This window comes from Vanellus vanellus (assembly GCF_965231255.1).
Source record: "Vanellus vanellus genome assembly, chromosome: 12".
NCBI lineage: Eukaryota > Metazoa > Chordata > Aves > Charadriiformes > Charadriidae > Vanellus > Vanellus vanellus.
This window is the reverse complement of record NC_138917.1, coordinates 22652594-22675836: the sequence shown is the minus strand read 5'-3', so window position 1 is coordinate 22675836 and position 23243 is coordinate 22652594. Positions and strand designations below refer to the sequence as shown.

The 23243-nt window shown below is 54.4% G+C and overlaps 2 protein-coding genes across 2 annotated transcripts; both read left to right on the top strand.

Moving 5' to 3' along the window:
* The first annotated feature begins 257 nt into the window (after positions 1 to 257).
* On the top strand, positions 258 to 14387 carry E2F4 (E2F transcription factor 4). Its single transcript, XM_082489389.1, has 10 exons — positions 258 to 418; positions 2092 to 2201; positions 2695 to 2867; positions 3320 to 3358; positions 6176 to 6237; positions 6581 to 6866; positions 7940 to 8131; positions 9312 to 9359; positions 11684 to 11728; positions 12035 to 14387. The coding sequence occupies exons 1-10, from the start codon at positions 272 to 274 to the stop codon at positions 12148 to 12150; spliced, it is 1218 nt and encodes a 405-aa protein (XP_082345515.1). The 5' UTR covers positions 258 to 271; the 3' UTR covers positions 12151 to 14387.
* Positions 14388 to 14633: 246 nt separating this feature from the next.
* Positions 14634 to 22794, top strand: ELMO3 (engulfment and cell motility 3). Its single transcript, XM_082489388.1, has 20 exons — positions 14634 to 14726; positions 14803 to 14843; positions 14936 to 15008; positions 15085 to 15135; positions 15596 to 15765; positions 16610 to 16709; positions 16814 to 16965; positions 17749 to 17827; positions 18472 to 18522; positions 18859 to 18981; positions 19159 to 19290; positions 19477 to 19581; positions 20052 to 20160; positions 20390 to 20526; positions 20640 to 20803; positions 20942 to 21054; positions 21288 to 21392; positions 21991 to 22073; positions 22306 to 22386; positions 22566 to 22794. Exons 1-20 carry the CDS (start codon positions 14649 to 14651, stop codon positions 22776 to 22778), a joined length of 2160 nt encoding a protein of 719 aa, XP_082345514.1. The 5' UTR covers positions 14634 to 14648; the 3' UTR covers positions 22779 to 22794.
* Positions 22795 to 23243: the final 449 nt, after the last annotated feature.

Here is a 23243-nt window from a genome sequence, read left to right as displayed (position 1 = left end):
AGCCGCGGCCTGAGGGGGTACCCGCAGCGGCAGGCACCGACCCCCGGCCCCAGGGAGGCGGCGAGTCCCGCCGGGACCGAGCCCTCCCGGCAGGGGGGCCGCACCCTCCCCTTCCCCTGCGGGAGCGGCCGTTAGGCCTCGCCGGCCCCGCCCCGGAAGTTCCCGTCGTGCCCTGCGGGGCCGGAAGCGGAAGCACGGCGGGACCGGAGCCGGCGGCAGCGGCGGCAGCGGCGGCAGCGGCGGCAGCGGCGGCAGTGGTGGTGGTGGGCAGATGGCGGAGTGCGGGCCGCAGCCCCCCGGGGGTGGGAGCGGGGCTGTGGGGGCTCCGAGCCGGCATGAGAAGAGCCTGGGGCTGTTGACCACCAAGTTCGTGTCGCTGCTGCAGGAGGCCAAGGACGGCGTGCTCGACCTCAAGCTGGTGCGGGGGCTGCTGGCGGGTGGTGAGGGCCCCACCGCCCCGGGGGTCCTGCCGCCGGGGGAGCGGGGCTCCGGCGGGCCCGGCCCTCCGGGGGGCTGAAGCAGGTTTTGAGGGGGGGAAGCGGGCCACGGCAGCCGCCGGTGCAGGGACGGTGGGGTCCCCAGGGGGGAAAGGGGGGGGCTGCCGGCCGCGCTGAGGGAGTGCAGAGGGGTCCTGGCGGTCCCTCCCGCCGCGTCCTTCCGAGCAGCTGTCACCAGCCGGTAGGGCTGTCCCAGCCGCTCTGCTTTCCCCGGCAGAGAGGAGGCAGCGGACCTTGCCTGACGTTACAGGCGTTTGTGTGTTTCAGCTGGAGCCCCGTTTGGCCATCTTTTCCTCTTCCACGTTCTTGTCCTGTGCCAAGGCGCTACTTGATCACCGGCAGCGTAATGACCCAGCCCTATAAAGCCTCCAAGACCTATAGAAACAGATACCTATAGAAACTGTTTCTCCCTACTGCACTTTGCCGCCCCCCCCCCCCCCCCCCCCGGTATACAGCAGAGTGCTGGCAGATTCATCTCTGCCAAAGGTTGTCCCTAGCACCTTTAGGCTGTGGAGAAGTGCCCTGTGAAAGTGCCTTGCTTCTGCATTTTGAAGATCTTCACCTAGAGGAAGTAACTTTGTCTTCGTGGCATGCATGGTGCTCAAACCTAGGCCTTTTCTATAGATGAAGTTTCTTCGCTGTGGTTTATACAAATATCTCTTTGGTGGATATGTGTGCGAGTGTGCTCTGACCCTTTGCAGGCAGCAGACAAGTGCCAGAAAACCCTGAAGATGCAAGGGCTGGAGCAGTCTCCTGGCTGTAGGCTTCTGTCCTCCGCTGTGCCAGATTGCCATCTCTTTAGATTTGGGTAGAAGACCAATATTTTCCTGCTTAAAATATCTGTTAAGTGAGATTTGTATTTGTTAGCGTGGTTTGATCAGTTGTGTGTAGGGTCCGTTAGTGGTAGGTGAGAGGGAACTGACTTTGTTGGTCAGTTGCCGGTGGTAGGTTGCCATGTGGTTGTGGAAACAGGTGTATCAGCGCAGTCTGGTGTGTCCTAAAACCTGAGGGTAGAAGAGTCATGTGAGCAAGGCAGGGAAGTCCCAGGGCTGCATGGGAGCCTTCCCTTACAGCCGTGCTTACTTTCCTCCCAGTGTCTTTCAAACAGAGGAACCTGCCTCTTGAAAAGGTGTCGATTGTCTATTAAGTGGCATCAGATCAGATTTAGAAAAGACCTTTTGACTGTCAGTATTGCTAAGCTGCTGTCAGTTACGCAGACAGCTCTCTGCCTTCCTCTTCCCATCCCCATCTCTTTTACCCTGAAGGAGCACTGGATTTTTAGGCTGCCGGACTAGCGTCTTCTAGCACTGCATTGCTGCTGAGGAATGGTGATTTTTGGACCCACCACGCGTGAGATGGCTGGAATTTGGTTTGTGCTTAGTGGGGAGGTGGCTGGGTAAGAAAAGGAACGAGGGGGCAGTGGCTTCTTCTCATGGTCGTAATGACATTGAGAGCATGGCTTTGTAATTTGAGGCGCTGGGACAAGAGAGGTATGAGATGGCGAGCGGAGTGCTTGGCCTGGAATTAATCTGACAGGCAGGAAGGAGCGAAGCATGGCTGAGAGTTTGGAGTTAAGTGTCTAACCTTTTTGCAGGCTGCAGATACCTTGGCTGTGCGACAGAAGCGACGGATCTACGATATCACGAATGTCCTGGAAGGCATCGGGTTGATCGAGAAGAAATCCAAGAACAGTATCCAGTGGAAGTGAGTGACAGAAAAGGTCTAAATCGTTCACAAGTCCCTTCTAGTCCAGGTCTGAGTGACACTGTGGTTAAAATGCCCTGCTCAGAGCAAAGCTCCTCAGTGGTCTGTGCGTGCTTGTACTCCCCCCCTCAAGCTGGGCTCTGCTGATGGTGGTAATAAGGAAAGCTGAAGTACGTATAGCACATCTCTTTTACAGCAGAGCTGTTGTTTTGGTACAAACTATATATTTGCAGCACCTTGGGCTAGAAAAGATGCCTGTCATGGCACTGGGGATGGGAGAGCCCTGCCAGTCTGCAGGATGTAAGCAGATGTACCAAATGTTGATGTGCTGGAAGGCGGGGATCTAGAGTGGGTACAGATGAGGCTTTCTGGGCAATCTGGCCTTGACGTATGACGGGGGTGGCAGTAAGGGAGGTGGCAGCCTCTCAGAGGTTGGGGCTGGTCCGGGTGCCTCCAGAGGCTGATGTATGTCACTCCTTTTTACGTTGCGCAGAGGGGTGGGTCCTGGCTGCAACACACGTGAAATAGCTCACAAACTTATTGAGCTGAAGGCAGACATAGAGGACCTGGAGCAACGGGAACAGGAGCTGGAGCAGCAGAAGATGTGGGTTCAGCAGAGCATCAAAAACGTTACAGAAGACGTGCAGAACAGTCGATATCCTTTGTGTGGACTGATTACTCTGTCTCTGTGTTGGCATGCTAGGCTGGAAAGCAGAGACCTCAGGTTGGTGCTGCCTTTCTTGGGGTAGAGGGGTGGTGGTGACCTAATGTAGCTGGAGGATCTGTGCTGGAAGGGTCAAGAGGCAGTGCCTGGATTTGAAATTAAGGTAACTGTCCAGCCTGGGAACCAGGTTTCTCTGCGGTGCACAGCTTCTCGTCTGGCTTTTTGAAGTAAAAAACACTGTAATGTTTACCACGATGAGAAAAGTGCCACAGGTGCCACTTTCTGGAGTGCAGAGCTGCTCTTGTGGCTTGCCGGTCTTAGGATGTCAGCTCTGATGAGTGTGTTGCTTTCTGGGAATGGCATTTCTTGTGCTGGGGAAGGAAACGCCAGGTGCCCTTTGAGTGCTGTCAGTGCAGGAAGCTGCAGCCTTTCTCCTTAACCTTGGAAACATTAGCATATGTGACACACGAAGATATCTGCAAGTGCTTCACAGGTGAGGAAATGGTGTTCCATCGTAAAGATGTAACGCCGCAGTCCTATCAGTCTGTCCCAGTTGCTCTCCTTTTTCCAGGAAAGAGGAGGCAGCAGGCCATGGGCTGCCCAAGAGCATCGAGTTAAATGTAGTGCGAGCTCTGATGCCATCCTGGGTTTGTGTAGCACTGAGCTGTAGCTTTCTTGTCACCATTGGAGGGGGCAGGTGGTTTCTTTTACTTGTGTTTAAAGGAATATAGCTGCTATTCCTAAGGCAGTCTTTTTGCTGGATGTCACTACGTGGGTGTATGTGTGTTATGTTAGAAGCTTTTGAGGGCTTGGGTAGGCAATGTTCTAATAATAGGAAACAAATTTTATTGCATGGTAAAAATCTGGGTGTAAGCGGGAAAGCAGTATAAAAAGTGGTCCCTCAGCTGCATCATGCCCTCTGCCAACAACAGAGATGTAGTGAATGCAAGAGGGAGGTAGGGAAGAGCAGGACAGGAGGGAATACACTGCTTGCTGTGACCTTGCTCCCTTGTGTACTGCCTTCCTAAAGCTGTGAGGTGCCTCTATAAAAAGCCATGTGTTCTGTCTGTGGGGCAAAAGTGAAGAAAACCCACAGCAGCCTCTGTTTCTTCTCTATTGCCAATTTTAATGATAGCTGTAGGACCAAAAAAAAAGTAGAAAATCCCCGGTGGCCAGTGTGCAATACGGCAGCCTGTGGTACATAAACTGTTCTTCTCAGCTGTGGCAGTGTGAAGTCGCAACTCCTTTCTGCTTCGGTGGACACCTGAACTCTCCTGACCCCGTGCAATCTGCGTCTGCTTGTTTGCAGCAGAGATTGAAGCTACTTATCCTGACCTCCCCCAGCCGTGCGTCATGTCACCCTTGCCTGACTCTCTCCTCCTCTCTTCCAAGCACTCTTCTCACCCTACACTTCATCAGCTCTTCTATTTTTCATCTTTGCCTTTGTGTGCTTTCCTTGTTCTCTAGACTTCACAGTGCTTGAGTTCCTGCTGGTAACTTGTGCATCACCACCCCCTTTGCTTTACTGTCTCTTCTGATTTAAGCTAGGACTTTTTGGGGGCAGGGATTGGGTTTTCAGGTTGACAGTGCTTGGGGCCAGATAACTCGTAACAGTCTGGAAGAGTTTACTGGAGACCAGCAGACAGCTTATTGCTTGGTTGATTGAGTGTTTTGCATTTTATCGCACCTGTTTTTTGTAAACTGGTTTGTGTCTAAATTCAGACCTCACCAAAATGCGCAGAGATTAGGTCTTACTGAGGGCAGGCCTGAATTGCTGCTAGAACAGAGCTTTGATCCATGTCTTTACGTTTTCTGTTCAGTTTTCCTCTATGAGTATGCCTTACATGATTTTTTTTTTCCCCTCTCCTGAGCATCTGAGCCTTGCAGAGGTTCTTTGTTGGACCTCTTGTGTTCTTGAACTGTGGTGCAGGTTGAATTTCAGCTGCTGGTTTTTCTGATTGACTGCTATTGAACTCACTTTCTCAAAGTGAGTTAGGGCTTGAAGATTTCTGTGCTTGGACTCTTATCAAATATGGATTTATTATTTGGATAAATTAAAAAAAAAAAGAAAAGGTAAGAATATGTTACTTTTTAGTGACTGGGAAACATAATTTTCCCATCTGTTGCTGTGATGCATTTTGTACTTGGAGAATCAAAAAGGAAGTGGAAACACACTGTACGCTGTTTTGTAAAAGTATTTGGGACGCAGCTATAAAGGGTGATAGAAGTACAGCACCTATATTTGAAACTAACAGGTCTTAAAGCTCGAGCTTGTGTCTTTGAGCTTTATTATGTGTTTTTAATGTCACTTAACAATATTTTTCTTAAGTGTACATTTGTTAAAGGAATGCCAACTTATTGCCAAATCCTGTGGTATTTTTAATCCCTCTACTTTTTTCTGATCTGACCTTTGATTGGCTGCCTAAAATTAATGGATGTGCTCTTCTGCTGTCTGCTCTCTCTCATCGCTCTGGGCATCTTCTCTGTTAATTATCAAGTGAAGCTTAATGCAGAATACCGGTAAAGTGTGAATACTAACCACACTACAGCTTAAACATTCAAAGTGAAAGCTGCTAACTGCTCGGTCTGAATGTTCGCAGCACTGGTATTTCTCTGTTCACGTTTCTCTAAACCCAGATATGGACTGAAAGCTGCTTGCCTGTGACTGTTGTGTTATTAGGGGTGCAGGTCTTAAGGAGTTGCAGAACTTGAAAAGGAAAGATGCCGTCAGCCTGGCTCGCGAGCCCTGCATGTGCTGGGCTCTCTGCAGGGTCCAGTACAACTGACACCACGCAGCTCTCTTGCCAGTAGAGACTGGGGAGTGTTGGTTTCGGGTATCCGTACTCCAGCATGAGGCTGCTGTGCTTTTGGCAGCCCGGCTCCTGAGCCTAGTTTGACACTGTCTCTCTGCTGGCAGTGCAGCTTTTTGAGTTGCGTGCTCTTTTGTTCATAATTCACGTCTAAAAGCTTGTGACAACAGGGTGAAGGAACCTTCCTTTAGGATTCAGATGTTCTTAAGAGTGAATTTAAGCCAGCCTTTCTGAGGGAAAGAAAGGTTAGTCCTGTTAAGGATGCTGCTAAAAACCTTCAGGGTTGCTTTGGGAGAAACTTCACAGGTTCTTTGTGCCCTGGGCAGTTGGCACATCGGGAGCTGTAGGATAGGCTTAGCAGCTCAGATGGGTGTAAATGGCAATCCTCCACGGAAGGGAGTGCAGGAGATGGGCGGCTTTGAGGAGGGACTCTTTGTCAGCGCTTAATTATCATCAGAACACTTTGTGCCCACTGATTGCTGACCAATCTCTTTTCACAGGAGACACCCTCCTTGCGATTCGAGCCCCGTCAGGCACGCGTTTGGAGGTTCCCATCCCTGAGGTGCGTGGCCAGGGTGCAGGAGTTTGTGTGCGTGTGTCTGGGTGGGGGTTGTTGCTGGATTGACCAGGTTGGGAGTTGGCAGTCAGGGGTTTCGTGGAGTCGGAGGAACCGGCAACCCAAGGAAAGCTCCAGATATTAAATAATTGCTAGGAAAGTCTGCTGTTTGGAAGTACACAAGTAGTTGCAGGAGCACCTGGAGAGAGGGTAGTCCTGGGAGTCAGGGGAATTCTGTGGGGAACTGTGCTGAACTGTCTGGGCAGCATGTCGTGCTTCTGGGAAATTCCAGTTCTGTTTGGAGAGGGCATTTGATGTATGGTTGTGTTTTGCTTTTGACTTTTCCCAGGGCCTAAACGGGCAGAAGAAATATCAGATCCATCTGAAGAGCACAAGTGGTCCCGTTGATGTTCTCTTAGTAAACAAAGATGCTTGGAGCTCTCCTCCTGTCATACTACCTGTCCCTCCCCCTGAAGACCTCATTCAGTGCCAGGCAGTTGCACCCACGAAACCACAGATACCAGCGCTCACACACTTCCAGGAGGCATCCGTTCCCAGCAGCACCCAGCCCTCTACACCGACACCTACCAGCACTCAGGACCATAGCCCTCCCGCACAGAAAGCCGCGAGCACAGGTGAGGAGGAAGCTACGGGAGGCAGAAACGGGATGGTGGCCGAGAACGGAGAGGACGTTCTTTGGCCTGGCTGGGGCTGGCACTGCTGGTCGTGCAGCGCTGTCAGCCCCTGGCAAAGGGGACACCTCTGCCTTTGCTGCAGTGAGCCTTTTCTTTTGTCTTGATTAGTGGGAGCGGCTGTGTTAATGGAAACAAGACACTTGGCTTGAGGGGGTAGTGCCAGCCTGTAGGAGCAGTGGTGGGGGAGAGACTGATCCTGCAGATTCATTGATTAGCAGAAGTTTGTAACAGGGTCTTTTTGAGTCTCATGTTCAACTTTCAGTTTGAAAAAAAGACTGTGAAAAATACTAGATTGGTTGATTGTGCCTTTGTCCAGCCAAATTCTGAAAGCCTCCAGCGATGGAGATCCCCAGCTTCTTGGTGAGCTCTTCCAGGGCTGCAGCACTCGATGAATTCCTTTTTCCTGATGTCTGGATCCTTTGAGCTGCATCTCGTACCTGTTCTGCATGTTACATTGCGTGACACTACTGAGAAGTTCTTAATTTTTGTAACTGGCTTGCAGGTAGCTGCAAGCTGCTGTTAGATTGCCCTTAGACTTCTCTTTGCCTGACTGAACAAGCCCAGCTCCCTCCACCCCTCCTAGCAGGCCGTGTGCCTTGGACCCCTGGCCATCTTGGTAGCCCTCAGCTGAATCTTCTTCTCCACATCTTTCTTGAACTGGAGGATGGTCAAAGCTGGACACAGTATTCCAAGTGCAGCCTCAGCCCTGAGCAGGCGGATAATAACTCCCTTCCCTCACTGTGCTGGCCACGCTTCTCCTGGTGTAGCTTACTACCTGGCTTGTGTTAATCGCCGTGAGAGCGTGTTCTTGGCCTGGCACCGCCAAAGCTGCTCTCCAGCAGAGCTGCTGCAGGACCTGGGAGTTTTTGCTGGGTGAAAGCAAGAAGCCTTCTCCCTATGCAGCTGTTTGCGCTTGGCCAGCGTTGCCAGTGAGAGTTTGGTCTGTGTTGCAGCCGCGTGCTTTGGGGCTGCTGGGAGATGACGTTCCTCTGTGTATCTGTGGCTACTTCCAGAATGCGGTGTCTCGGCGGCTGAGTCCAAGAGCAGTGGCGACTTTGACCCCCTCGGCAACGCGTCCGCATCGGTCGGCCAGCCGGCCGGGTTGGACACCCAGCCGCTACAGTCCTCTGCCTCTCTGGACAGCAGCTCTGTCCTACCCAGCCCCTCTACCTCCTTCGAGCCGATCAAGCCTGACCCCACAGGAAGTGAGTATGCACCCTCCTTTCACGTGTTGCTCCAAAAACATGCTGCTTGGAGCAAGGGAAAGGCTGCTGGCCCTGGAGGAGGAAGCTGAACTCCGTTGTGCCTTTGCCGTCAGCCAGACTCTGCAAGGGATGAGTAGGTGTTTCCCTCTGAGGGTGCTGGGGAACCTGGTGAGAAGGCGACTATGTCGTGTCTAGTGTCCTGACGCTTCCTGTGACAACAATACTAGAAAATCTGCGAGGGACACTCGCATGACACACGTCTCTGCTGTTACATGTAGGATTATTCCCTTTCAGTCCCTTCTGTAGTGCAAGGTCCAATTTTGAGACCGCACGAAGCTATAGAATTTCCAGCCGTCACTGAGAGCACCTTTGTACTCGTGGGGAGATTTTCTTTATTAGGGGAGCTCTTGTCTCCATTTTCCTCCTTTACTTAGGAATACTTTTATCTTTAGTGACCTTGCAGTCTTAACGATCTCGCAGTGTATATTTGGGGAGCTCCTTGATGTGCGTGGTGAGGTGAAGTGGACTTGTAAAAAAGGAATGTTTGTCAGGAAGTGGCAGGGTGACCCAAGGAGAGAAAAGCACCCTCTGGGTAAGACATACTGCTTGTGTGTTTTGAAGCCTGCCTTCACCGCAGAAACACTCTAGCTTAGAGAGTTATGGTTACAAGAAGAAATCTTGCTCAAATGTAACTCATGCGATGCTTTTTTCATGCTTCTGCTGTTAGCGTGTCTGAGAGAAGCGTGAACTGTCTGTCTCCATCTTGGAGTAGTCTTGATGGTGGAATTAGGCCTTTGGTGTGCCTATAGCTTAGCGTATGCCAGTGGGCCCGTGCTGATTCTCCAGAGGCATGCCCTCATCCTACACATGATAAATCGAGGCAGTGTATGGAAGCTGATGCCGTGTGAGGCTTATATACAGGCGATTACTCTGGAGCTGCTGACTGTGATAACACATTCGTGTCCCGGGACTGCTACAGATCTATTTTAAAGTAGTTGAGCTTAAGTATTTTATTGCTTATCATTTCAGCAGAAATATGTGACGGGGGTGTGGGAGCAGAATTTCTGGATGGCATAGGATGATTTGGGCGTGTAAGGAGTACAGTAGGGCAGATTATGCTGTAAAGCATTTCAGACTCTTCATGTAACGATGTAAACCATTTGGTTTGTTGTATTTGCAGTACTGGAACTCCCCAAAGAGCTGTCAGAGATGTTTGATCCAACGAGAGGTATGTTCACTCCCCGACCCACGGCTTTGTTCTGTGCCCATCTACCCACAGAAGTGGGACAGTTTGTTTTCTTCACTCCCTTTTGGATTGTTTTGGGGTTGTGGTTTTTTAAGGTGCTTGTGGTCATTGGTGGCTGCTGGGTCCCTACCTGTAGTTAGGCACTTTTAAAATTGCTGGTTTCTGTATGTATTTTTCTGTCTTTATGTTGCAAGTAACTAACCTCTGTTAGAGTTTGCCCTACAGCATGCAGACGAGGGCTTTCCTATACTCATGCCAATGCCAATCTGTGCTCTGCCTTCCCATGCTCCTTCTCCAACTTGTCTGCACCATGTTAAAAAAAAAAAAAAAAAAATCCCTGTTAGTCTTGTTTCAGCTGTAGCCTGCCCCAGGCTAATCCAAGCAAATAATCTAGGGAGATAATCTTCTCTCTTCAAAATATCCTTCCGTGGTTTCGGTGGTGCTAGTGATTTTGGAGCAGTAGGGGAGGGGATGCTGTTACTCGTGTTCAGAGTTCTGCCTCTGCCCAAGGAATGTGGATATCGCTGCCTAATGGTGGGGACAGACTCTGGGCTAAGGGCAGGAGAGGTGAAGGAATTTGGTTTAACATAAGCCTAAACCTCTTTATTTGCACATTTATTCCTCGTCAATGCTGGTGTAATACGTTCTAGCCCTGCAGTTAGGCAGAGCCGAGTACACACAAGCACTTTTTAAGGTGGTGACAGGATCTGTACAGCGACGGTCCCTAGTTGTGTGCTGTAGCATGTGCTTTGTGAAAGTCCTGTCTTTGGGTAAAGACCCCACGATCCCAAACGCAGACACACAACCATCCGATCTGTGCGCTGGGGGCTCCAGGCTCCGCACTTGGCCTGGAGAACACCTCTCGTCCTTGCTCAGCGCCTGCTGCTGTAGACAGTGGATGAAGTTTTGGTAATGACTGAATGCATCTGAAGAGTAAATTTGACTTCACAATGTGAAACAAAAACTGCTGCGAGGCCCCTGCCCGTGTAGAAGATCTAGCTTAACCCGTACTAACTGCTGTGGGACAGTGTGAGCTATTAAAAAGGAGATGTTTGCTCTTTACGGTAATGTATGTTCTTTTGTGGAGTATTCTTCCCAATTTGGAGGGGGAAGGTAGAGCTCCAGGAGTGAAAGACAAAATGACCAACAGCTACAGAGGCAAAGCTCAGGACTGGAAAAAAAGCAACGCTACAGAGCTTGGAGAAACGGACCTTGGCAGCGTGCTGTATGCAGCCTCTTTCATCCCTGTGTGATTGCAGTGGTGTTGCCCTGGCACTGGCTGCTGCTTTAAGGCTACGCAGTTTAGGCTGCAAGAGCCTGGAGTTCTTCTTTAGAGTTGCTTTTTCTGCATGGTTTTCTCTCTCTTGTAAATGTGTACTTAATAACTGCTCGTTTTAAACTCGTATCCTGGAAAAAAACTTGTATTTCCACACACACATATTCAACACACCCTGCTGTGTTACCAGTCCTGATGTAAGAATGCAGGTTCTGCATTTAATTGCTATTTATTGAAGCTGGTATTAGTCCTGTCTAGTCGCTTGGTGTTGAAATTCTCTCATCTCACGGCACTGAATTAGACAGGTAGGTTCCTGTCCTCTGGGAAACAGCCTGCTGTGTATAAACGTCTTGAAAATGGGCTCAACTGAGTTTCTTTTGTGAAAGCCTATTTCAAGTGTGGGCAATACCTCATCAACCCAATTAGATTGAGTTAGATATTCACTATCTTAACTTGGTAAAGTGAAAGAGGTATTCAAAAAGTTGTTTTCAAACATTCAGCTTCTTAAAGAAAAGAGATTGACTTGCACATGCCTTCTCTGGGTGCTTGTCTGTCTGCCGTTCAAGTGCTTCGCGAATCTCCTGGCTGAGAGTAACAGCGCTGGAGGAAGGAATGACATTTCAGAGATAATAAGTTTTTTTTTTTTACAGTTTTGTGGGGGCAATAGAGGGGAGAAGGTTTGAGGCACCAGGTAGCATGCAGGGACAAGGCCCAGCCCGCCATGGGAAGGAGACCGGTTGAGCTAAAGCTAATCTGGTTGAGCTAAAGCAGGCAGAAACCTCCTGCAGAATTTTTTCCTGTAGTTTGACTTGTCTGACACCGATTTCCCTTCGCCCACGGCAGGAGGCCCGAGCCTCCTCTCACCGCTGCCTGCGGCACACGCTGTGCCATAGCCAGAGAAGGGACAACAAGGGTGAGGGCCAGAAGAGGTTGGGAGGGGTGGGATAAGGTTGGGAAGGGCGGGATGCTGCACAGGAGCAGAGCAGGAAAGCAGAGTGCATTGCTTAACCGTGCTTGTCTCTTTCCCCAGAATGTATGAACTCTGAGCTGCTGGAAGAGCTGATGTCATCGGAAGGTGAGTCTTTGAGAGTCCCCCTCACGGTGTGGCCTTTCTCGGGGAGGAAGACCATGCCGTGGGACTTCACCCAGCTGACAGCCTTGCGACTGCTGGCTCGCCCTCATCTTTTCTGCCCTCGGGACGCAGACTCCGTTCTCGCTGTCCCGCCAGTCCCTGCGAGGGACCAGAAGAGCTTGTCTCTTCCATATTGCAAGGCTGATTAGAAGCACGCTCAAAGGCTGTTACTGCGAGGCGGCCTCCTCGTCTCAGCTAGGCGTGAGAGTGCTGAGTTTTGTAACCAACTGTGGGCTTCTCTTTCCCCAGTGTTTGCTCCCTTGCTCCGCCTCTCCCCTCCACCTGGAGACCACGACTACATCTATAACCTGGATGAGAGCGAAGGTGTCTGTGACCTCTTCGACGTGCCTGTCCTCAACCTCTGACTTCTCAATGCGGCTGTGAGCCTCACAAACACAGACCGTTTTGTAACTCTTTGGAAAGTGTCTATTTTTGGATTCCTTTTGTGCTAGAGCTCGATGAGTGAGCGATTCAGAGATGCTCTCATGCGGACACAGAACCAAGAGATGTGGACTTGCAGGCCGGGAGCCTCCCCGTAGCTTTTTCCTCTTCCTCTGTCGCACGTGCGAGGTGCTTGCGCAACTCGCCCCGCTGCGTTTCTCTCTCGCCACTGGATCCTGGGCCTCACTTCAAAGGGTCTGTGTTTTGAGCGTTCCCAGTGCACCCGTAGAGTTTGCCCGTGTGCCTCTCCGAGCTTCCTCAAATCTGCATGCCTTGGTTTTTCCTGCACTCCTAGAGGCACTTTGCACCTCCTAGGTACCAGCTGCTACAGGGAGCCCTGAATATCGTGGTCAGTTCACAAGCCCGGAGGTAGTTAGCTAGATTTCTCAATACGAGTGGTTCAGATTGGGGGGGTTATAGTTCTGAACGATGACGAGGAGAGGAAAAAAAAAAAAAAGTGGCACCAAAGTGTCCATTTCTTCCAGTGACTCCAGACCAAGTTAGTATGTTTTACAAGAAAAAGCACTTTTTTTAGCCAGCTGTGCCTCCTAGTGGGACTCAGGAGTTGAGTGTTCCTAGTAGGACCCAGGAGCTGAGTCTTTCCCTGCTTGTGCATCAGCGGGAATGCTGGTTCTGCATTCACCAGTCTGCTGATGAATGAGCCTGGGGGCTCCAGCTCCTCGTACAGCAGCTCTGCTGTTTCTCCAGGGCTAAAGAAGAGGTGCCAGTACGTTGGTTTTGGTTTGTTTTTTTTTTTTTTTTAATTTTTACGTGTTTTTGCCTGAGTGAAGAGATGTTGGAAGGGATAAGACTGCTCCAGCTGGTTCCTGTAAGGTACTCCAGGTACATCAGAGCCTGCTCATATTTGCGAATAACTTTCTTCTCCAACCGTTGCACTTGAGCCTTCAACTATCTAAAAGGCGACCAAGCAGTAACAATTCAGTAGTACTTTGCCGTGACAAGTTATGTAGTTGTTGTCAAAATAGTGCTTTTTTTTTCCCTTGCCCTTTTTCTCTCTTAGTATCTGCTCGGGATCAGGCTTTCTGTATATTTGAATTTGCTCCTCTAGTGTCCGTGCCCACGCTCCCAATTCCTGATCCCATGGCAAGTCGCTACCTGGTGTGATGCTTTCTCTGCATCGTTTTTCCACAAGATTTTCTCCTCTGCTTTGTAATGGAAGGTCTGTTGTTGGGTTCATTACGATGATCGGGTGGTACCAGTCTCAGACCCTCGTGCATTTTAGTTGAAGCAAAACGCCCTGATGAATTTGTGTTGTATTTTGCAAGCCCCAACTTTGGTTTTCGGTCAGATCCTGTATTTGAGCGTCTTCAGTTTTGCACATCTTCCTGCTGACATGGTGGTAGCAGCTGTCCTGCCTTTCCTGCTCTGCAAACTGCCGAAGAGAGGGCCGGGCCAGGCGCACGGCCGGCCATTGCAGAGAGGAAGTTTGCAGCCATCCACGTAACCAGCTAATGTTTAACTTCTCCGCTTAGCTGCTCGCCGCCTGCCAACCACACAACCAGCTGAAGCACCAGCAATAAGAGATGGTCTTCAATTCTCAGAGCCCGCAGAGGTGAGAAGAGTATATGTTTGGGACCCACCCGCGTCCTCGAGGTGGCTCCTTGGGCCATCCTATTCTGTGTGGGACTCCTCCAGATGAGCTGTTCCTCTCTGCACCGGCGTCCTCTTTGGGAAAAACGTGAAGAATTTGGGAGGAGCAACGGGATGCTCTCTAGTTTGGCAGCGGGTAGCTGCTGCTGGCAAGACAGCCGTGGCGTGCGACCCCGCCGGGGGGGTGAACTTCCAGCCTGCATGCAGCCAGTCCCCGAACCTTCCCTCCTTCGCATGGAAGCTGACCGAGCTCCCTCGGTCCTGCGCGCGCGTTAGCTAGGCTCCGTGGCTTTGGTGTAGCTCGAGCTCTTTGTGTACTGCCTGGCCCTCGCCCTCCCTCCAAGCGTTCGTGTTCGCCACCTTCGGAAAAGGATCCCTAGAGAAAAATTTACAGTCGCGAATGAACTTTTGATTCATATATAAAGATTATTTTTATACTTTTTTTGCAAGGAAAGAAAAATTGCCTGTAATATTTGTACAGTGTTCTCTGACGTGAATAAACAAAACAAAACAAAACAAACCAACAAATAACTTTACACTTTCCCACCCCACCCTGTCCTGTGCCTCCGGAGGGATGTGTGTGTCCCCCCTGAACAGTGGGATGCCACCGTCCCCCTTTCCCGATGTGGAGGTGGGTCCCACCGAGCTCACGTCAGCTCAGGTGAGGGGGCTGGGCACCGCCACCCACCGGCACCGGTGGCGGGGCCCTCCGGTAGGCGGGGAGGCGGCGGCCGCGGCAGCGGCGACCCGGAACTGCGGTGCAGCGGGGCGGGGAGCCCTGCCGAGCTGTGCCGGTGCCGCCACGGGAGCCATGCCGCTGCCCAAGGACGTGGTGAAGATCGCCATCCAGATGGTGGGAGCCATCCCGCAGCTCATCGACCTCCAGCAGGTACCACCCGGCGCCCCCCCCCCCGCCTCCCCCCGGTACCCCTGACCCCGGCTGATGGCCGCTCTCTCGCTTGCAGACCAAGCCCCTCGCCTCCGTGCTCAAGGACGTCTGCGATGCGTGAGTACCGCACCCACCACCGGGCTGCCACCAGCCCGGCAGCGACCGGCACTGGCCGTACCGAGCAGTGACCGGCCGTCCCGTCACCGCAGGTGGAGCCTGCCCAACGCTGAGCACTACGCCCTGCAGTACGCGGACGGGCGGCAGACCTACATCACTGAGTCGGTGAGACCCGCACCGACATCTCCCCCACCCCACTGATACGGTGCTCACTGGCTCATCGGTTCCTTTCTCCTTACAGAACCGTGGGGAGATTAAGAATGGGAGCATTTTACGGCTGACTACCTCCCCGGTACATCCCTCTGTCCCCCCGTCTCTTTCTCCGCCGTGTGCTCTGGTGGGATGTCCCCCTATGATGGGGCGATGCGGTACTCCAAGCCCTCTGCCGCTGCCTCGCTCGGTGACTTCTGGCTCATGACGGCTCCTCTCGGTGCCTCAGACCCAGCAGACCAGTCTCAACCTTCATTCTCCCTCGGCAGAGCCTGGGGGAGTTTGAGGAGAAACTAAATCATCTCGAGATGCTTTGGACGCGTGGGCCAACTCATCAAATGTTCTTAGCCTTGCCTGACCTCCCTCCTCAGTTCCTCCTGGTCTCCTCTGCTCAAGTGGCTCTGTCTTGGTTCCACTCCTCACCGGGGCTGCTCTAACCTGAGCCTCCTTCCAAAACTTGTGCTTAAGCTCTTCCAACCTTCTCCAAGCTTCTCGCTGTCTTTCAGTGAGCCCCTTTGGCTTGATTCTTCCCTTCCTGGTAGGACCAAGAAGCAGAGAGGTTGTACAGCGGGATCCAGAGCAACAACTCAGATGTGAAGACTGACTCGCTGAAGAAGCTTGCAAGCCTCTCCCAGGACGTCACCTTTGCTCAGGAGTTCATCAACAGGAATGGCTTGAAACAAATCTTCTATATTGTGGAAGAAGGGAATGAGTGAGTATCAGGAGAGGACTTTCCTTGCAGTTCTTGACTTTTCCTCTCCCTTACTAATGCTGTGTGAGCTCCAAGCTGGGCATTGGAGCGGACTCCAGTTGCGTTCCTGGCTTGTTGACCCCTGTGCATGAAGGGCAGCGCTGGTGGGGCTTGGCTCCTCACCTGCAGGTACGTGGCTGCACGCTGGCACCTGGGGGAATGTCCCCAGGGGGTCTGTGGTCCTGACTCCTCGTGAATGTGCCCAGGCTTGAACCTCCCATCCCTTCACTGGCTGGGTCATCTGCAGCCCCATGGGTTTTGCTGCCAGGAAACCTCCTGTGATGATCGTGGCCTCTTGCTGCTGCTCATTCCTGCCACCCCGAATAATCCCTCTGCCATGATTAGCTGTGAGAGGTCTGCAGGCAGCTCGAGAAAACCTTGGTTGCCAAACTGGTGCTTGCCTGCCTCTTTCAGGATGTGATGGTGCATCTCCTCTGAGCTCCTGTCTCACCGAGGAGGTGGAGCCCCAAACCAGGCAGTGCAGCGAGTGTTTCTTGGAAACAGGGGGAGGGATTTGGGGTGACTTGGCTTTCCTGAGGGCTTGTCTGCTGTGATCTTTGTACCATGATAATGCAGCTTTCCAGAAACTGTGGAACTTCCCCTGCCTCGACTTCCTGGGATGACTAAGCGAGAGTCCAATTTCTTACCCAACAGTCTCTCTTTCCTTTCTCCTCCCGCTCGCTGTTGTCTGTATTTCTAGATAATTCTAACGTACCCACCAACGTGCAACTGTACTCCTGCCTTATGGTGGTGACTGCAGCGTATCTGGACCCACCTCACTGTGTGTGCTCATCCGTTCCTCCAGTACAGGGGAGATGCTAGCTCACACCCTGAAGGCCTTCATGGAGCTGATGGAGCATGATTTCGTTTCCTGGGAGACTCTTAGTGCAGCCTTCATCAAGAAAGTAAGGGTCTTCTGCGCTCTCCACAGCCTGTGCCCTTGGGAATCCTTGTCGCCCTCGTCACCCGGGCTCAGCCTGCTGCTGATGGATGGCTTTGTGTCTTGTAGATAGTGAGTTACGTCAATACGAACGCGGTGGATGCATCTGTCCAGCAGCTCTCCTTGTCTATCTTGGAGAACATGGTACCCACCAGTCGCCCCCTCTTTGAGCTAGTCAAAAAAGAAGTGACGCTGGATCGTCTTCTCACCCACCTGCAGGTGTAAGTGGAGAAGTCAGAGCGCCGATCGCCCCCCCATCCTAAAGCCGGTTGGGGATGAGGCGACGGAGGTGGTTTCTCTGGGTGTTGCTGATTATCCCTGGCACAACCTTGTATTGTCCCTTCCCAAACAAGGTGGGCAGCCTGTCCTGTCCCCGCTGCTGGGGGAGGGATGGACGGTCCCGTTTCCTGGTCAGATTCCCTCATTCGTGGCCCGTTTCATTCGGATATTTTAGTTCTTTAGCTGACCTGCTGTTTTTCTGGCGTTGGCTCTTCCTTCCCTCTCCCCAGCGTATTTAGGAGCAGGAGAATATTCCCTGCAAATGGGGGTGGTGGTGCTGTACAGAGCGCAAAGAGTTTGTTAAATCCCTCGGCTAAGGCGGGTTCTTTCTTCCCTCCTCTTCCTCATACCTCCGCATCTCTTGAGGTTGGAGGTTTTACTTTCTTGGCAAACGGGGGAGGCTCGTGCCCAGGGCTCCTGCCGGACAGGAGTCTGCTGTGCACCGTGGGTTTTCCTCCGGCTCCAGAATGCCGTACCCACGTGCGTGTGCAGAGCAATATCTGATCCATCCATGGGCGCGCTGGCGGTCCCAGCTGCGGGGACCGTCTTGCCCCTGGCCCTGCTGTCAGCAGCTGCTCGCTCATGGCTCTGGCCTCCCTGGGTCCCCCAGCTCCATGCAGTGGGGTCCAGCAGCGAAGGGGGGAGTGATGGTCTCGCCATGGGGAGGGCGAGACCATCCTCGGAGCTGGTGACTCTTCCCCATCCTCCTCATCCTCCTTCTGCAGGACAAACCCCCAGCTGCAGCTGAAGGCGATGGCCCTGCTCATTGCGCTGCTGCTGGCTGCCACCGAGGCTGAGCGGCGGGTAAGGGGGCTGCTCCCTGCCCGCGGGCAACAGGCAGGACTGGGTGACGGCGGGGGTGGTGGGCATCGCAGATCCAAGCACCACAGTGCCCCTGTCGGCGGAGGTGCTGTGCCAACGTGCCTCTGCTCTCTCACACCCCTCGGGGTAGTTTTGGGGAGACGCAAGATCTCAAGTGACAGGAGAAGTATCACGGCTGGTGGTGGCGCAGTGACCACCATGGCCCAGACCCAGTGCCTGGTACATCTGGGCCATCACTCTGGGCCCTGCTGGGATGGGGCCTTGGGCAGCTGGGTCCTCCGCTGTAGTGTTTGTGTTCTGCAGGATGGTGGGGCTGTGAGAGGTGCCCGGAGATGGTCAAAGTCAGTGTCCTCACTCTACCTCTTCTCCTTGACTTGACACAACCTGTCCTGGTGGGACAGGATCTGTTTGAGCCCCACTGGGGTGGGCTAGACCTGGCTGTCAGGGCAGTGGAAGCTGAGGGCAGGTCTTCTGCTCTCCGGCGTCACTCCTGGGACTGCCATTTCCTTTCTGTCCCCAGGCAGAGCAGGGAAGAGGATCTGCAGAGGGAACACCAGCTTTTTTTTTTTTTTTTTAATGGTGGCGTACTGAGCTGGGGAATGTCTCACAGCTTCTTTCCTTCCTAGGACATGATGGACTACCTGAGGGGGAAGAACATCAGGCAGTTTATCCACAAGGTGAGGAGCTGTGCTTTGCTCTCTGTCCTTCCTCCCCAGCCCCCGTCCCTCAGCCCCAGCCTCTGGTGACCAGGCTGGGTTGCCTGCATGCCCTGCATCCCTTCCTTGATGTCTCCTATGGGTTCTGCTGTGCTGGCACCCATGTGCCCAGGGTTGCACCCCTGTCTGCCTGCGGTTCAGTGCACCCAGCTCTTGCCCAGCCCTGAGGGGACCTTCCCACTTCCTAAAGCCTCTTCGAGCAGTGGGACCTGCTGGGGCTTCAGCTGTTGGGTGCTGGTCTTGGAGGAACCAGGAGCAGCAGCCCAGGGGAACCTTCTCACCCACGGTCTCCTGTAGAACATCATCCACAGCTCCGAGCCGTTGGGGGACGAGATGGCCCATTACCTGTACGTGCTGCAGTCCGTCAGCCTCAATCTGTGCGAGCGTCGCATGAGGACCTCCATGGATCCCTACTCACAGGTCTGGGAGTGCTCTCCATGGAGTCTGGCCATACTCTAATCCACCTGTGGAAGTAGAGGAGGGTGAAGTTTCGCCTTTGGGTGAACCCAGCACATTTGATTTCATCATCAGTTTGTCCTGGGAGAACCTGCTTGCGCAGGGCTCACCGGCATCCCCTCCTCTCCGCTCTCCCTCCAGGAACAGCGGGAGCTCCTCCAGTCTCTGCGCCAAACCGCCTTTGAGTCGGAGAGCGAGGCACCTGCCAGCAACTTCAGCACCGAGCGCCGGCGATCCCTGTGTGCCAAGGAGTTCCGCAAGCTGGGCTTTGTGGTGCGTCCCCCCTGGCTGTCCCTCTTGATGCTGGTGGGCCACCATGCCGCACCTCCCTTCTGCTCCCTCGGCACCACTAAACAGCTGCCGGGGCTCAAAAGGCAAAGCCCCATGGCTGCGTCAGGAGGACTCTGCTGCTCAAAGAAAGCAGCAGTTGCTAAACTGCATCATTTCGTGTTCTCCTAGAACAACAGCAACCCAGCGGAGGACCTCCGCCGTGCCCCGCCAGGACTCCTTGCCCTCGACAACATGGTGTATTTCTCCAGGCACACCCCCAACGCCTATAGCAGGGTGCGTGCTCTCTCCCGGAGAACTCCCTGGTGCTGGTGGATCTCCACCTTCTTTTCCTTTCCTTGTGACCTGACCTTGGCCAAACCCAGGCAAGGATGTCCCTTTCGGGCAGCTGTCCTACTTTTGCCCTGTTTGAGGTGGAGCCAAGTCCTCCCTTGAGGGTAGGAGCAGCCATATGAGGCCGGTGGCACTGAAGGGTCCCCATAATTTTTAGAGTTTTGCCCACAGCTTGGTTTCCAGACCTCGTTCACATCTGAACAAATTGGGGCAAACTGGGCAAAAGCAGCCAGTGGCTGCAGAGCATTCGCCACGCTCCGACCCGTTGTGCCTGTGATCAGCTCCCGCACTGCGGCAAGGGAAGGAGGCTGTTTTTTGGGGGACTTCTGTTAGGGATGGCTTGACTGTGGGGGGACAGCTCGCCCTCCGAGTTTGTGGCCCCCGTAACGCAAGGCAACAACCCTCTCCTCCAGTTTGTCCTCGAGAACAGCAGCCGGGAAGACAAACACGAATGCCCGTTTGCTCGAAGCAGCATCCAGCTCACCCTGATCCTCTGCGAGATCCTGCACGTTGGAGAGCCGTGTATGTGTGCGCCCCGGCGTGTCCTTCTCCCTGCCTTGCTGCCCACTGGCTGGCGGGAGTGGGGACAAGCTGCTGGGCCAGGGGGCTGCGTATGTGGGGCCACCAGACTCTGGCGTGGCCAACAGCAGGGGAAGGGGAGGGAGGGCTGGGAAATATCCAGGTTCTCCTGGACACTGAAATCCCCTGGAAAAACTGGGGAGTCTGGCATCATCTGTCCTTCTTACCGCAGGCTCGGAGACGGCTCAGGCCTTTTACCCTATGTTCTTCGGGCAGGATCATTTCTTTGAAGAGCTCTTCTGCATCTGCATCCAGCTGGTGAACAAGACCTGGAAGGAGATGCGCGCTACCCAGGAGGACTTTGACAAGGTGCGAGGGGATGCGAGGGGATCCCGGACGGGAGCTGGGTCCACGGGCTGAACACAAATTCAGGGTGTCTGTGGAGCATCACCAGACTGGGGGTGACATCCTGGGTCCCGCAGGTGCTGCAGGTGGTGCGGGAGCAGATCACCAGGACCCTGTCCCTCAAGCCCACCTCCCTGGAGTTATTCAAGACCAGAGTGAACACACTGAACTACAGCGAGATCCTGAAGCTGCGGCAGACAGAGAGGCTGCACCAGGAGGAGACGCTGGCCGTGCCCGTGCTGTGAGTGGGCTGTGGGCAGGGAGCCGGAGCTGCGACAGGGGGGCTGTGGGGTGGGGGGAAGGACGCCGTGGGGATGGGGAGGTCAGCGAGCGCCCGCTGAAGTCGGCCGTGCTCCTCTTCTGCTGGCTCTCGCCCCAGGGAGTTGCGCGAGAGGCTGAAGCCGGAGCTCCTGGAGTTGATCCGACAGCAGCGCCTGCTGCACCTCTGCGAGGGCACCCTCTTCCGCAAGATCAGCAGCCGCCGCAGGCAGGGTGAGTGCCTGGGCGGGGGTCCCGGGAAGGGGGGGGCAGAGGCTTGTCCCCATGTCCCCTGTCACCAGGTAAGTCACAACCTGGGTGGAGCAGCATGCCTGGCTCCCTGGACGGCTGGTGCCATGGGGTGGGACCAAGTGGGGAGTGCTGAGGAGGGGGCAGCTCTGTCCAGCCAGGAAAGGGGACCTCAGCGGGGGGAGCCTGAGCATTTCTCGATGGCCATTCTGCTGCAGACAAGCTCTGGTACTGCCGCCTGTCACCCAACCACAAGGTGCTGCACTACGGGGACGTGGAGGAGGGGGTGCGCTCTCCCCCCATCGAGAGCCTGCCGGAGAAAAGTAGGTGATGGGGAGAAAGAAGCGGGTGGGAAGGAGGTGGGAGCCCTCTGCCCAGCTCAGATGTGACGTGCTGGGGGATGCCTTAAGGTGGGCATTGCCCCTGGCTGCTGCACACCGGGCCCAGTGCCCACTGCCACTGTGGGACTGGGAGCTGTGGGAATTCAGGCTGGCTCTTGAAAGGGTGTTGCAGAGCGGCTTGAGCCCCCTGCCCCGGGTTGCTGATGGCTGTGAGCCCCCATACGCAGGGTCTGGGGACCTGGGGGAGAGGGGGAGAGGGAGAGGGGGAGAGGGAGAGGGGGAGGGGGAGGGGGAGAGGGAGAGGGGGAGGGGGAGAGGGAGAGGGAGAGGGGGAGAGGGAGAGGGGGAGGGGGAGAGGGAGAGGAGGGAGAGGGAGAGGGAGAGGGAGAGGGAGAGGGAGAGGGAGAGGGAGAGGGAGAGGGAGAGGGAGAGGGAGAGGGAGAGGGAGAGGGAGAGGGAGGGGGAGGGGGAGGGGGAGGGGGAGAGGGAGAGGAGGGAGAGGGAGAGGGAGAGGGAGAGGGAGAGGGAGAGGGAGAGGGAGAGGGAGAAGAGGTGCTCACAGCTCTTCTGCTTGCCCCAGTTCCTGTGGCAGACATGAAGATGCTGCTCGTGGGGAAGGAGTGTCCGCACACAAAGGAGAAGAGCTCTGGGAAGCAGAACAAGGTCAGCACTTCCCACCCCACGTTGCGCAGCTGGTGATGGTTTTTGGTAGCGGGTGGATAGTGGCAGGTTGGGTGGTTTCATGGGCAGCAGCAGATTTTTGGTGTGGCTTGAAACCTCTTGGGTTTTCTGGGGCGCAGAGGAGGAGGCTGGGAGGCAGCTCCTGCTGTGAACCCCGCTGGGGCTGGAAAGAGTCCAGCTGAGAAGCTGGTTACCCCCTGTGCTGTCCCCACAGGATGTCCTGGAGCTGGCCTTCTCCATCGTGTACGACATGGAGGAATACTGCCTCAACTTCGTTGCCCCCACCCGGTACGAGGTGAGCTCCAGGGACCCGCTGAGGAGGCACGCTGCAGCCAGCTGTCCTTGCCAGGGGACTGTAGGCGGGGAAGGGAGTTGTGTGTGTGTGTCCCCAGGGTGGGAGCCACAGGGGGGTGGAGGGGGGCTCTCTGGCTGCCCAGGGCTGGTGCCAGAGTCACCCGTGCTGTGCTTCCCCAGTTCTGCCTGTGGACAGATGGGCTGAATGTCCTCCTGGGCAAGGAGATGATGAGCGAGCGAACGCAGACGGACCTCGATGTCCTGCTGTCCATGGAGCTCAAACTGCGCCTCCTGGACCTGGAGAACATCACCATCCCTGACACCCCCCCTCCTGTCCCAAAGCCACCGAGCAACTTAAACTTCTGCTACGACTTCAGCCACGCAGAGCAGTGAGATCAGCCCTGTACCCTGTCCCCTCTCTACGCCCCCCTCTAAAATCAAACCCCTTCCTCCAGGCTCTGTCCCTCATCTCCAGCCCAAAGGGACGAGCCCAGGCGCTGGCTGGGGGCTCGGGTGTGCGCTGCCTGCCCCTTGCCCATCCCAGGGTGAGGTGCCCACCCTTCCCTGCCTCTGTCCTGCCCTCCTGCGAGAGCACGGGGCTGAGCCACCGAGCATCAGGCTCCTGTTCGACCAGGGTGACCCTCCTGCTTTGCCCCCCTGCCATGGGCAGGCAGGATAAAATACTTTGCAGACAGCCAAACCCCTCTGCTGTGGGGTTGCCCCCACACCCCACCCAGGCTTTGGGCAGAGAGGGCAAGGATGGGGGCAGGAATAAAGGCACGGGCAGCCCAGGGACAGCTGGAGGGGAGGGCAGCACAACAAAGGTACGAATCTGCACTGCCTGACTCTCCTCCCGTC

Coding starts and splice junctions, on each gene's coding strand:
- E2F4 (XM_082489389.1), top strand. CDS start 272: ATGGCGGAGTGCGGGCCGCAGCCCCCCGGGGGTGGGAGCGGGGCTGTG. Junction 3,359..6,175: donor TATCTGCAAGTGCTTCACAG/GTGAGGAAATGG, acceptor CTCTTTTCACAG/GAGACACCCTCCTTGCGATT. Junction 8,132..9,311: donor CAAGCCTGACCCCACAGGAA/GTGAGTATGCAC, acceptor TTGTATTTGCAG/TACTGGAACTCCCCAAAGAG.
- ELMO3 (XM_082489388.1), top strand. CDS start 14,649: ATGCCGCTGCCCAAGGACGTGGTGAAGATCGCCATCCAGATGGTGGGA. Junction 15,136..15,595: donor TACGGCTGACTACCTCCCCG/GTACATCCCTCT, acceptor CCTTCCTGGTAG/GACCAAGAAGCAGAGAGGTT. Junction 19,291..19,476: donor TCCGCAAGCTGGGCTTTGTG/GTGCGTCCCCCC, acceptor GTGTTCTCCTAG/AACAACAGCAACCCAGCGGA.